This window comes from Nanorana parkeri, unplaced genomic scaffold (genome assembly GCF_000935625.1).
Source record: "Nanorana parkeri isolate BGI_ZX_2015 unplaced genomic scaffold, ASM93562v1 scaffold291, whole genome shotgun sequence".
Lineage (NCBI taxonomy): Eukaryota > Metazoa > Chordata > Amphibia > Anura > Dicroglossidae > Nanorana > Nanorana parkeri.
This window is the reverse complement of record NW_017306559.1, coordinates 1-12954: the sequence shown is the minus strand read 5'-3', so window position 1 is coordinate 12954 and position 12954 is coordinate 1. Positions and strand designations below refer to the sequence as shown.

Sequence of the window (12954 nt, the reverse complement as noted above, 5' to 3'; positions counted from 1 at the left end):
AGACAGAGAGAGAGGAGAGAGGGGGGAGAGAGAGGAGAGACGGCAGAGAGAGAGGAGAGACGGCAGAGAGAGAGGAGAGACGGCAGGGAGAGAGGAGAGACGGCAGAGATGCAGTAGTCCCAGTAACGATTTTAATCTGCTTGTTTTCTAAATAAAGGTGTTTTTTCATTGGTAGATCTCATTGAGCTCGTCATTTGAAAAGTAGATTGCCAGACGAAAAATTGTGGGCGTCCCTGACCTAGAACATTGCAATGCATAGCAATTCCGGGGACTTTGTATTACCTGATGGGTTCGGAGCTGAATCCTGGGAAACAATCACAATCTGCTTCACCTGAGGGATGCCGGGCTGTTCTCTGTTCTCTGCGAGATCTTCCGCCTGAAATAAGCAGCAGATAAAACACACTCAGATAGAAGCCTGACATCATCAATACGGGTTTATCTCACACACTCCATTATCTGTTCCAACAGGAAGTCTGTCCTACAAAGAACACTCGGTGAGGACTGTGTCAATAGAATTTGAATTTCTCCTTCCTTTTATTACAGTAAATAATTAATAAGAGCAAGGGACAACAGACAGTTTTGCATATGAACCTTCATCATCCTGATATGATTTTAAAGTGATCTGTAATTGCAGCACAGAGGATGTGTACAACCAAATATTCATACTTAGAGAACTATGGGGTCAGTGTTTTTCCCCATAGTTCTCCTTACACAAACTAGCGTCCTCCCGTTACCCTAAGCTCAGTATACCGCGAGCTACATCTAGCGGTATACTGAGGCGCTGCAGCCGGAGCGGATCCCGACGTAGATGACGGGATCCGCCCAGCTGCGTGAGTGACAGCTGGCTCTGCCTATCTAGAGGCAGAGCCAGCTGTACCCGCCCCCTCCCCCGTCCGTTCCGCCAGTCAGCGCTGGCAGATCGGAGCGGGGAGAGGGGAATCCAGCCCCTCCCCCTGTCACGGCAGAGAGCCGTGACAGGATCGGAAGGTGAGCGAACGCCGCTATGTGTTCGCTCACCTCCCGATCTACTGAGCCGACCTGTGACAGTCTTATTGTCACAGGTCGGCTAGAACTATGAGGTGAGTGGAAATCACTCATCTCATAGTTCTTTAAGTATCGGGATTATGGCGGCCACATTTCCGAACTTAATGCAAGCAGCCAAATACACATGTATTGGAGCTGTTCTACCTGCCAAAGGATTTCAATTTCTGTCCATCCAGCTCTGACATTTACACAGCTTTGCAACAAAGTACAGCCCTATCTAGCAGGGCAGGATACCTGATTGTTTCCCTGCTGTACTGAAGTAACCCTTACAGGTTTTGTCCCTCTGCCAACCTGTGATTAGACTATAAAAGGAAAAGCAGAAGGCTGATGAACTCATCTCTCTATCACTTTGCTCTTTCCTCCTATCAGCATGATTTTTGTTGGCACATGAGCACTGCAGCACAACACATTTGCTCCTTCTGTTTCTCACTCTCCCAGCCTGAGCTCTGCTGTACAGGGAATGCAAGAGGCTGAGTCAAATCCAGGTATTCGCACTTCTTGCATTTAAAAAATAAATATATGGATGCATTAATGAATACACAGATACATTATTTTGTTGTCTATATCTGCCTTTTTTTAATGTTCTAGTTTTTTGTAAGGAACATGGATGTGATACGTCCTCCTTTCCTTTCATACTATATAAAGATTTTGCTGGAATTACATCATAGACTTCTGGAGAAAGACATATTATTACATAGGATTTATATAGCGCCAACAGTTTGCGCAGCGCTTTACAATGTAAGGAAGACATTACAATCACAATACAATGATAAGAGATGGGCCCTGCCCCTGAGGGCTTACAGTATGAAAGGGATACATGAGGAGGTAGCTGTGTGGGGATGAATTGTTTGAGAACGTGATAGTTGAGTGCTTAGGTTGAGGTGGGATAGGCTTCCCTAAAGAGATAAGTCTTTAGGGAACGCCTAAAGGCAGTCAAGGTGGGAGATAGACAGACAAGTTGGGGTAAAGAGTTCCAGAGGATGGGAGAGACTGTGGAGAAGTCCTGGAGGCGAGAATGGGAGGAGTTGATGAGGGAGCTGGAAAGCAGGAGATCTTGGGATGAGCGGAGGGGACGGTTAGGGTGATACTTAGAGACCAGGTTGGAGATATAGCCGGGGGCAGAGTTGTGGATGGCTTTGTAAGTGATTGTTAATATTTTGAATTTTATCCTCTGGGTGAGTGGAAGCCAGTGCAGAGATTGGCAGAGGGGGGATGCAGACACTGAGCGGTTGGTTAGGTGGATGAGTCTGGCAGCTGCATTCATGATAGACTGAAGGGGGGATATCCTGTGTACAGGTCGGCCAATGAGGAGGGAGTTGCAATAGTCAAGACGAGAGATAACAAGTGAGTGGATGAGTAATTTTGCGGTTTTATTGGTGAGGAAGGGGCGTATTTTGTAGATGTTACGAAGGTGAAGACGTCTTATGGATTTTCAGACTCTAATTTTCATATTAAGCAAAAGATTTTACATATTTATTATATTAGTTAAAATGTAATTATGTCTATGGTTATATTTGTTGCGGTCTGACTTTGTGCTGCTTCTTTACTGAATTGTTTTGTGCAACATTGTAATGGTTTCAGCATGTTCATTATGATAACTGCCCACCCCTCTCAGGTGGGTTGTGTATTGTAAGAATGTGTGCCTTACAAGCAGGCAGGTATGAGGCCCGTCTAGGGTGAAATGCATAACTGATGCTTGGTTTGAAAGTGACACTAATCTAATCTTATAAATGTATTCAACTATTAACCAAAATGTATCTTATTTGTGTATCACTCGGCTGTAGATCCTCAAATCATCTCTGAATTGGTGCTGGCACTCTGCTTCCTTCTGGAGGGGGGCTACTTTTGTTCCCCATGGTCCCTGTGTGTGTTGTAAAGTAGTCACAGCTCCAAGCTCACTCCTGTGATGGACTACAATCTCAATACAAATTAGTAGACAAAACCTGAGGCTGTAGTCCATTATGAGAGCTTGGAGCGGTGACTACTTTCCCTCTGCTGGTGTACTGTCTGTAGCGCAGGCCTGTGCTCTGTATTTTGAATTTCACTCGCAAATGGCAAGCACTTATTGATCAGTGCGGTCAACTGACCGCGCTGACCAATGAGAAGCACTTCTGACCGCGCTGACCAATGAGAAGCACTTCTGACCGCGCTGACCAATGAGAAGCACTTCTGACCGCGCTGACCAATGAGAAGCACTTCTGACCGCGCTGACCAATGAGAAGCACTTCTGACCGCGCTGACCAATGAGAAGTGCTTCTTGCTAAGAGTGCAGAAATTCAAAATACAGAGCGCAGGGCTGCACTACATGGCAGTACACCGACATTGGCGGAGGGGAAGGAGCATTCGCCTAAAGGTTAGTATAGCAAAGGCTGGGGTTGCGGGTTTTTGGGGGGAAAAATTGGAGGGGGTAATTCCATGTTCCCAAATTCACCTAGGAAAGTGGAATTACTCTTTAACCTAGAAAATTGCAGAAACGTCACCAGCACACCAAATCCTTATAGGATCAAAGTTCGTAGATTTTATTGCAAACTCATGTCAGTTACTTCATCAGGCATTCCATTGCTATGCCTGATGAAGGGACCCTGTGTGGCCCCGAAAGCGCTTGTGTAACTGACATGAGTTTGCAATAAAATCTACGAACTTTGATCCTATAAGGATTTGGTGTGCTGGTGACGTTTCTGCAATTTTCTGTATTTGGCGGCGCCATCCGCAGTCACTCCGAGCACCCCTCCCCGATCACGGGGTCATACCGGTAAGGAGTGCAACTAGCCTTTTCTTTTTTCTTACTCTTTAACCTGACCCCACCCCTATATTCTTAATTCTTATGATTATTTTGGCTGATTAATAGAATTATCACGACAGAAATCGGGCTGTTACACTAATATTGATTGTGGAATTACAGTAATAATTGTTAAAGAAAGAATTCAATGATATGAGCCATCTGCCGAAATCCATTGGCCCAACACGGCCTGCTGATACTAACCGAACACATGATCACGGCATTTACCTTTCTTATATATGCGGATACATCTGCCATCTGTTTGTATTCTTCTATAAACCTCTCCAGCAGTGTGCTCAGATTGCTCTGCAGAGCTGCAATAAAGCAAAATAACAACTGAGAAAAGCCTTGGGAATTTCCTGCGTCATGTACAATCTGAATGTTAAAGAAGAACTCCGGGAAATCTCCATGGAATGGACGGTGCAAAGAAAGTGTAATGTGTCAACTGCGCTTACCTCCATGCTGTCCTTTCCCAGCTAGAGTTCTATTAGGACTCAGCAGAGAGCTCAGCACTCCCATTAGCTGTGAGCTTCTCACAATGCGCATTAGAAGCTGCAGCAAGATAGAGCCCGCCTCATTTCCTATTTCAAGGACCATCCAGCATCATCTAGCTCAATCCTCCCTAGCCTGGCTGTCCCTGGTCCGTCCCATTCATTTATTCAATTATGGAGGCTCAGCGTCACAGGTGGGTGTTATTTAGGGCAGTCTAACTAGGGATGCCCACCCCCCACCCATTAAGGAATTTTGATATTTGCATAACTCCTCCCAAGGATCAGCTCATTGCTTGAATCCGGGTTGAGGGCTCTTGGGTGCTGATGTTTTTAGGAAGCTATATACAGCACCCTGTTGGCCCCTACCACCAGCTAGGATTTGCTTGCATTGCACAGGGAAGCACAGAGACCCAGTTATGACTTTAAAATAAGGTATGTAATGAAAAAAATGTTTTTGATTTAGAAAATGAATTAGCATTTAATGAGGGAAGGACAGGAGGAAAAAAGGGGGAAGCAAAATATAAGCAGATTAAACTTCAACTTTAAAAAGCAACTTTAGGCAGAGAATAATCACAATGAGTGAACCCCTAATTTTATTAAGGAGGAAATGATGCAACTGTGCTTAGAGAAGAACTATGGCCTAACCCTTTGTGGCCATAGTTCTCTTCAGGGTCACAGGAAGACATATACTAAAAGGTCTCAAAACTCAGTATATAGTGGGCTATTGCCTGCTAAATGCTGAGAATCCCAACTATACCGTAAAGATTCACCCAGATGGTTGATTGACAGCTGGAGAAGTTAGCGATCGGCGGTATGTGTTCGCTAACTTCCCAATCCATAGAGCCGACCTGTGACTGGTTCAGTGTCGCAAGTCGGCTTAAATTATGGGGATGAGTGTTTTTCAACCACCCCATAATTCTCCTTTAAGTCAATTTGTCCACTTAAATTAGCCTGAGCCGCACTTTTACTGTCCCAGCTGCACATATCGGCAGTCTCTGAGAGGCTGTAGAGGGGATCTATAGGGTCTTTAAAGTGAACATGCACATTGCATGATTAGGCAACAGGCTCAGCTTAAATGTCACCCCCCCCATACTTTCCCAAGCACTGGGTCTCTCTATTCAGAGCTTACACAGGGCCGAGAACTCTCCCACCCCAATGTGACAGCACTGGTCAGGACAGGAACATGCAAGGCATGACAATACTGGGTACTGGCCAATAAAGGGTTTTTGTTTTCTGCAAACTAAATTTATTCTGCTCTGAATTGTTTTTTTATCCAGCAGATGGTTGGACATCTTTTTGATACAAGAAGGTTGAGTTACCTCATTCTGCTCTGTAATTTTCTTATGAGCTTACACTTTATCCTTAATCCATACTTTATTCCATCTCCATTTATCTAATATTGCCTTATCTGCAGGAATTTGTCCTCAGAGTAAACCTGTGTTTTGTCCATGCAGGGCCAAGCAGCAGTCCAAGTTAAAGCAGACCCCCCACAGCATCTAATCCTTACTTTACCCTTTGCTCCATCACTGCCAATTAGTGCCGACAAAGAGCCCAAGGTAAACTTCGGTCAGATCCTATCCCAGAGCTTACACAGGGCTGATGATTCTCTCTCTCGGGCCCCATGTGACAGCACTGGGCCAATGTGCAAGCAGAAGCACTGCAAGTGCATGGAGGAGATGCATTCCATACTCCTCCATAGCTGGAAGTACTGGGTATGTTCATCGTTCCTAGCTGCTGAATGGAGCAGTGGGGGAGTGAAGGAAAGGTATGTGCTGCTGATGGAGAAGGGGAAGTAAAGAGAACATGTTACCCTGCCCTAAATTGGGGGAAGCACGAGGTTGGCTTTACAGCCACCATTTTAATCAATCTAAACCCCCTTCCTCAAACTGCCATACCTGTAAAAGAAGGCTGTAAATATTTACATATCCAGCTGCTCACTCCACCAGAACATTGCTCCATTCACAAGAAGTCGACACTTCTAAGAGTGTACATCTCACTGGTACCTCCTGCTGACCTCCATGTATTATAGGACACAGTAGTCACATGACGGTCAGCAGAAGAATCACAGAGCACTGCGGGGGACCCAGAGATAGACACTTCTGGAAGTATTGCATTCTGGCAGGACAGGCAAGGGTAAGTACTGACAGTCTTCTTTTACAGGTATGGCTGTTTGGTTTAAATTTAATGACAGGATTGCTTTCATGTTTTTTATATAAACACATGAAAAAAGATCAGCCTTTTATAAATAACATTATCAATCATGTACTAAGGTGTCAGAAGCCTGGTCTTCTAAATATCATCATTCTTTTAGAAATCTACAATGGGTCTACGGTGTCCAACATCCTAGGCTGAAACACAGATTATATCTTCCTGTTTTAGAGTTACAGACCAAGAGGAGGAGAATCTTAAAATTGGCATCTATTGTCCTAAGGGCAGGGCTTATACCCCAGAGTATGGTAGAGAAGAATGTCATCAGCACACCAAAATTCCTTTTATTCAACAGTTTGTCAGTTGAAAAACAAGCGCTTTAGGAACCTCGCAGGGTCCCTTCATCAGGCTCAACATTGATGAGGTCCCGAAAGCACTTGTTTTTCAACTGACAATCTCTTCAATAAAATGAACAAATGATTATCCTAAAAGGAATTTTGGTGTGCTGGCGATATTCTTCCCTACCATGCTTATGTGATAGCGGCGCCATCCACAGTAATTTCAGCACCCATCCCTATCATTGGAATTTCTATTAAGGAGTGTAACAAGTTCTTCTATATAACCTTATACCCCAGAGGTGTGCCGTTTCCTCCAATGAGCGGTAAGAGAAACCTATTCCCTAAGAATTTATTATATACTGTATGATCATAAAGGCAGCCATAATTCCCTATTACACATAGAGGCACAGTTTCCTGTTCAGTAGTGCTTCATAAAGTAGTGCCTTGCTGATCACACAAACTCCCTGCTGGTCTGTCCCTGTAGCCAGATACAATGTGATCTCCTACTTGGTCAATGTAACTCTATTCATATTAGTTTTCCCAGCCCTAATAATTTTAATACAAGCAGTAAAACTTTATCAGTTATTTTTATTTGATAGAAAGATAACAGAGGTCTTTACTTTGCACTGTGGTCTTGTGCAGCGATAAGGATGTGCTGCAAGTCATCTCATCTTCTCTTCTCTCTTGCTGTGACTTGTTCTCCTTCTTTGTCTCTTCAACAAGCACAGCCTGATGGAACCAAAAGAAAAAAAACAAACAGATAAACCTTCATTTTTCTATAATGCAATATAATATTTCATGTATGTGGCAAATCCATAGTAGCAGTGTTGGACAGTGATATGCATTTACAGTAGCAGGGAATTGTAGGGTCAACTAACATCTTTAATGGAGTCAATTAAAACAGCGAGATACCTCCAAAATTCTTCTTCTAATGCATGCCCCTTCCATCAATACTAATATATCAGGGAGACATTTCAACCTTCTAGCTTGCTGCTACAGAGACCCAGTGTGCCCAAGTAGGCGACCCGGTGTGCCCAAGTAGGCGACCCGGTGTGCCCAAGTAAGCGACCCGGTGTGCCCAAGTAGGCGACCCGGTGTGCCCAAGTAGGTGGGACACACAGACAAGCAAAAACCACCACTGAGACCCTCTCACACAACCCTTTCTTATTCCACAAGACATCTCTGCCTTCTTCCTAGGTATATGAAAACATTGCCACTGCATCTCCTAAATGCAGTCAAAAGCCTGCTTTGGAAATATCAACCCACTGCAAGACTATAGAGGGAAGCAGAATCAATATTGAGAGTTGACCTGATGGAAGAGATTACTATTCTTCAAAAAGGTAAACTACGAAACATACTACAAAATTTGGCCAAACTGGATACATTTTAAAAACTGAGATTTCTGCAAATCTTTACTGGAGACAGTCCCAGAATTCATACTACAATAGGGCGAAACTGGCAGGATCACCGGGTCAAAGAATGGAAGAGCAAAGCTTGTGCTGTACATTGCACAGGTACGGTCTGCTGCTGTTACCATCCTAAAGTCTGGTCCACAGCAATGATGTGCAGTAAACAATGAAGTGCCTGCATGTGGACAAGTGGGTGAAAAACAAACAATGGAGGAGATTGGCAGAACTGAGATGGATAAAAGGATGACAAAAATGCTATTATTTTCGACTCTCATTGTTTTAGCAAATGGAAAGTCATCCAGTTAGGGTTTAGATCTACTATACTAAAAAATTAAAAAAAACATTTATCATACTCTACCCCAGCCCCAATAGTGATTTGAAAGGGACACATTTCACAGACTAGATAATGGCTGTTTAGCATAATAACAAACCTGAATAATATCAGCGCACTCATCGCAGATTTTCTTCATCAGCCTTTGTGTTAGATACAGACAAGAAGCTTCCTCACACCCTGCAGAAACACGAATGATAAATGCAGATTGTAAGCAGAGCAATCAAGACACAGGGGAGGTGAGCTCTAGAAACTGGAGGAGACACTCGTCATTTTATCACATATGAAAGGAAATTCAAGCAGGATCTGTCAGATCGCATTGTATGCGGCTGTTGAATCTCTTTTTATGAAAAGCTATTTAGAACAATGTTGTCTGCCAGTTCAAGAATAATTATTATGAAGAGGCAGCAGCTATCTGTATCATTTAAATACTGCTAAGAAGTTACTGACTCTCGGAAATATTAGGGCTGCAACCAACTAATCGATAATGAGAATAGTTGTCAACTATTGGAGCCTGTAGTGGGTGGGGCCTACTGGGTTCCTCCCACAACTCATACACAGGGATAGCGAGGCCGTCACCCGGGCACAGCGATGCCGTCACCCGCGCACAGCGATGCCGTCACCCGCGCACAGCGATGCCGTCACCCGCGCACAGCGATGCCGTCACCCGCGCACAGCGATGCCGTCACCCGACCACAGCGATGCCGTCACCCGAGCACAGCGATGCCGTCACCCGAGCACAGCGATGCCGTCACCCGAGCACAGCGATGCCGTCAAAAGAAAATAATTGGATTTGTAAAAGCATTTGGTGCACACAAAGTGGATATATATCCTTTGTGATCATTGACTAATTTATCTCAATTAAATGTCTTGTGCCCCGAGTTCAGCTTTAAATATAAATTCATATGTTTATATAAATTGTTATACATGTTCAACAAATGCAAATAATACCTCTAGATTCTGCCAGATATACACTGCTGGCCTGCGTCTTGTGCACTCTGCAGTGTTACATCAAGCAGTGTTATCTCACATGTGGTAAAACTTCAGAACACCTCCCTTATAGGATGTAGAGATCAGTAGGGTGTTCTGTAGTCCAAGGGTGACAACGCTGTTTTTCTATTAATTCAGTGCAGTGAATGAGCATGGTCACCCTGGGACAGGGAGTGAGTATCGCCAGGTCAAAATAAAGAAGAAAAAAAAGCCTGAAGGAAAAAAAGAAAACCAATGCAGCAACTACATCATAGGACTGGGAAGCTATATTACATTTCTGTTTTGGGGTTTACATTGACTTTAACAGGAACATTCAAGTCCACACATTCGTTACAGAAGGTAATGAAGAGGAAGGTATATGTTTTATCATTTCATGTCTGTAGACCTGTCTAACGGCTGCGTCAGGTGAGAAGAAACCAGGTGCAATGTATTCAGAAAGATACATGAAGCCAGCAGATTATTAAATCAGTTTGAGGTATACTGACCCTTTCATTAATATCAATATACAAACCAAGCCTATAGTACACCGGTACTCTCGCGCAGGTGCTACCTGTGTTTTGCAGATGTAGTCTCTCTAGCTCCCTCTGGTGCTGGTCCTGTAGTTTTCCTATTTTCTCTTCCTGGTCTCTGAGAAGTGTCTCTCTGAAGTTGCACAGCTCGCTCTTCTTTTCACTCTGGAAGTTTTCGCTGCTGAGCTCCAGCTGGGCTTTGTGGATCTGAGCGAGGCTAATACGTTGTCCTTCCAGCTGCAGCATTGTATCAGCCTTCGCACAAGACATATATTAAATTAAATCACAGTATTATAATAATAATAATACATGGCTAAATTGATTCCAAAATTCCCTTTTTCCTTTAAACTGCTGTCTGAAGCTGACAGCTTTTTCTCCATTCAGATCGGCATTTAACAGGTTACACAGCAGGGAAATCATCCCCGCTGTGTAACCCGTCATGGACGGAGCGCCTCAGCAGTGAGGAGCAAGTGAGGGACAGGGAGGCTCCTCCCTTCCACTAGCTTAGGGACTGGTTGGGGCTTCATCTGGCTGTGGGCGTGGCTTCCCCAACAGGGGGTGGGGCTTTGGCTGTCGGGACGTGCCTGGAGCAGGGCGGGACATGCTGGGGGCGGGACGTGTTGGGGAATGCCACTGCTCCGGACCCTGTATCACACCTGGCATCAAGGCTTACAGGATCTGAACTTGGGCAGCACCTATCTGCATGAGCTGTTTGATGCGATGACTGTTTAAAGGGTGTATGCCTATACACTGCCTATGGGTTCCTAACACAGCTAAAAACATACCTGACCTTTTTTTTTTTATTATTCCAACACACATGTATATTCAGATGCATTGATTACTGAGGAAATGCACAATGACGGTCCATTAGAAATGAATGAAAGAAACCCCAAAGCTCATGCATAAGGCGGCATACATTACATATAGGGATGCACCGATACCAAGTACTGTACTCAGTACAAGTACAAGTACAGATACTTTGAGCTCCAAAACTACACTAGAGAAAGATTCACAAGTTAGGAGGCCGCTGTCATTAGTAAGGAGCACACGGAGCTCCCGGGATTTGTACATCTCTGTTTTAATGTACGATTTTGTTTTTATAAATATATATACAGTGGGGCAAAAAAGTATTTAGTCAGCCACCAATTGTGCAAGTTCTCCCACTTAAAAAGATGAGAGTGAGAGACCTGTAATTGGCATCATAGGTAGACCTCAACTATGAGAGACAAAATGAGAAAACAAATCCAGACAAATCACATCGGCTGATTTGGAACAAATTTATTTGCAAATTATGGTGGAAAATAAGTATTTGGTCACCTACAAACAAGCAAGAGTTCTGGCTCTCACAGACCTGTACCTTCTTCTTTAAGAGGCTCCTCTGTCCTGCACTCATTACCTGTATCAATGGCACCTGTTTGAACTTGTTATCAGTATAAAAGACACCTGTCCCCAACCTCAAACAGTCACACTCCAAACTCCACTATGGTGAAGACCAAAGAGCTGTCGAAGGACACCAGAAACAAAATTATAGACCTGCACCGGGCTGGGAAGACTGAATCTGCAATAGGCAAGCAGCTTGGTGTGAACAAATCAACTGTGGGAGCAATAATTAGAAAATGGAAGACATACAAGACCACTGATAATCTCCCTCGATCTGGGGCTCCACGCAAGATCTCACCCCGTGGGGTCAAAATGATCACAAGAACGATGAGCAAAAATCCCAGGACCACACGGGGGGACCTAGTGAATGACCTGCAGAGAGCTGGGACCAACGTAACAAAGGCTACCATCAGTAACACACTACGCCGCTAGGGACTCAGATCCTGCAGTGCCAGACGTGTCCCCCTGCTTAAGCCAGGAAATGTCCGGGCCCGTCTGAAGTTTGCTAGAGAGCATTTGGATGATCCAGAAGAGGATTGGGAGAATGTCATATGGTCAGATGAAACCAAAATAGAACTATTTGGTAGAAACGCAACTCGTCGTGTTTGGAGGAGAGAGAATGCTAAGTTGCATCCAAAGAACACCATACCTACTGTGAAGCATGGGGGTGGCAACATCATGCTTTGGGGCTGTTTCTCTGCAAAGGGACCAGGACGACTGATCCGTGTACAGGACAGAATGAATGGGGCCATGTATCGTGAGATTTTGAGTGCAAACCTCCTTCCATCAGCAAGGGCATTGAAGATGAAACGTGGCTGGGTCTTTCAACATGACAATGATCCCAAACATACCGCCCGGGCAACGAAGGAGTGGCTTCGTAAGAAGCATTTCAAGGTCCTGGAGTGGCCTAGCCAGTCTCCAGATCTCAACCCCATAGAAAACCTTTGGAGGGAGTTGAAAGTCCGTGTTGCCCAGCGACAGCCCCAAAACATCACTGCTCTAGAGGAGATCTGCATGGAGGAATGGGCCAACATACCAGCAACAGTGTGTGCCAACCTTGTGAAGACGTACAGGACACGTTTGACCTCTGTCATTGCCAACAAAGGATATATAACAAAGTATTGAGATGACCTTTTGATATTGACCAAATACTTATTTTCCACCATAATTTGCAAATAAATTGGTTCCAAATCAGCCAATGTGATTTGTCTGGATTTGTTTTCTCATTTTGTCTCTCATAGTTGAGGTCTACATATGATGCCAATTACAGGCCTCTATCATCTTTTTAAGTGGGAGAACTTGCACAATTGGTGGCTGACTAAATACTTTTTTGCCCCACTGTATATAAGTGATGCACCGATACCATTTTTTCAAGTACAAGTACCGATACTTGCCAAAGTACTCACAGATACAAGTACTGATACATTTTTGTTTATTGTCAGTTTCAGTCTTTTTTTTCTAAAACAATACAGAGTAATGATTTCAGGACAGTGATGGAGCGCCAGAGTCCGGTCCCAGCTGCAACCGCTGCAACC

At 44.2% G+C, this 12954-nt stretch overlaps 1 protein-coding gene across 1 annotated transcript in view; it reads right to left on the bottom strand.

Moving 5' to 3' along the window:
* The window catches only part of LOC108787890 (A-kinase anchor protein 9-like), a gene marked incomplete at its 5' end in the record, with an annotated part of 25724 nt that extends 15430 nt beyond the window's left edge, over window positions 1–10294 (bottom strand). The window contains 5 exons of the mRNA XM_018557575.1: window positions 283–376; window positions 4028–4137; window positions 7421–7529; window positions 8641–8720; window positions 10081–10294. Coding sequence (XP_018413077.1) covers window positions 283–376; window positions 4028–4137; window positions 7421–7529; window positions 8641–8720; window positions 10081–10294 — 607 coding nt within the window. The remainder of the gene's footprint in view (window positions 1–282; window positions 377–4027; window positions 4138–7420; window positions 7530–8640; window positions 8721–10080) is intronic.
* Window positions 10295–12954: the final 2660 nt, after the last annotated feature.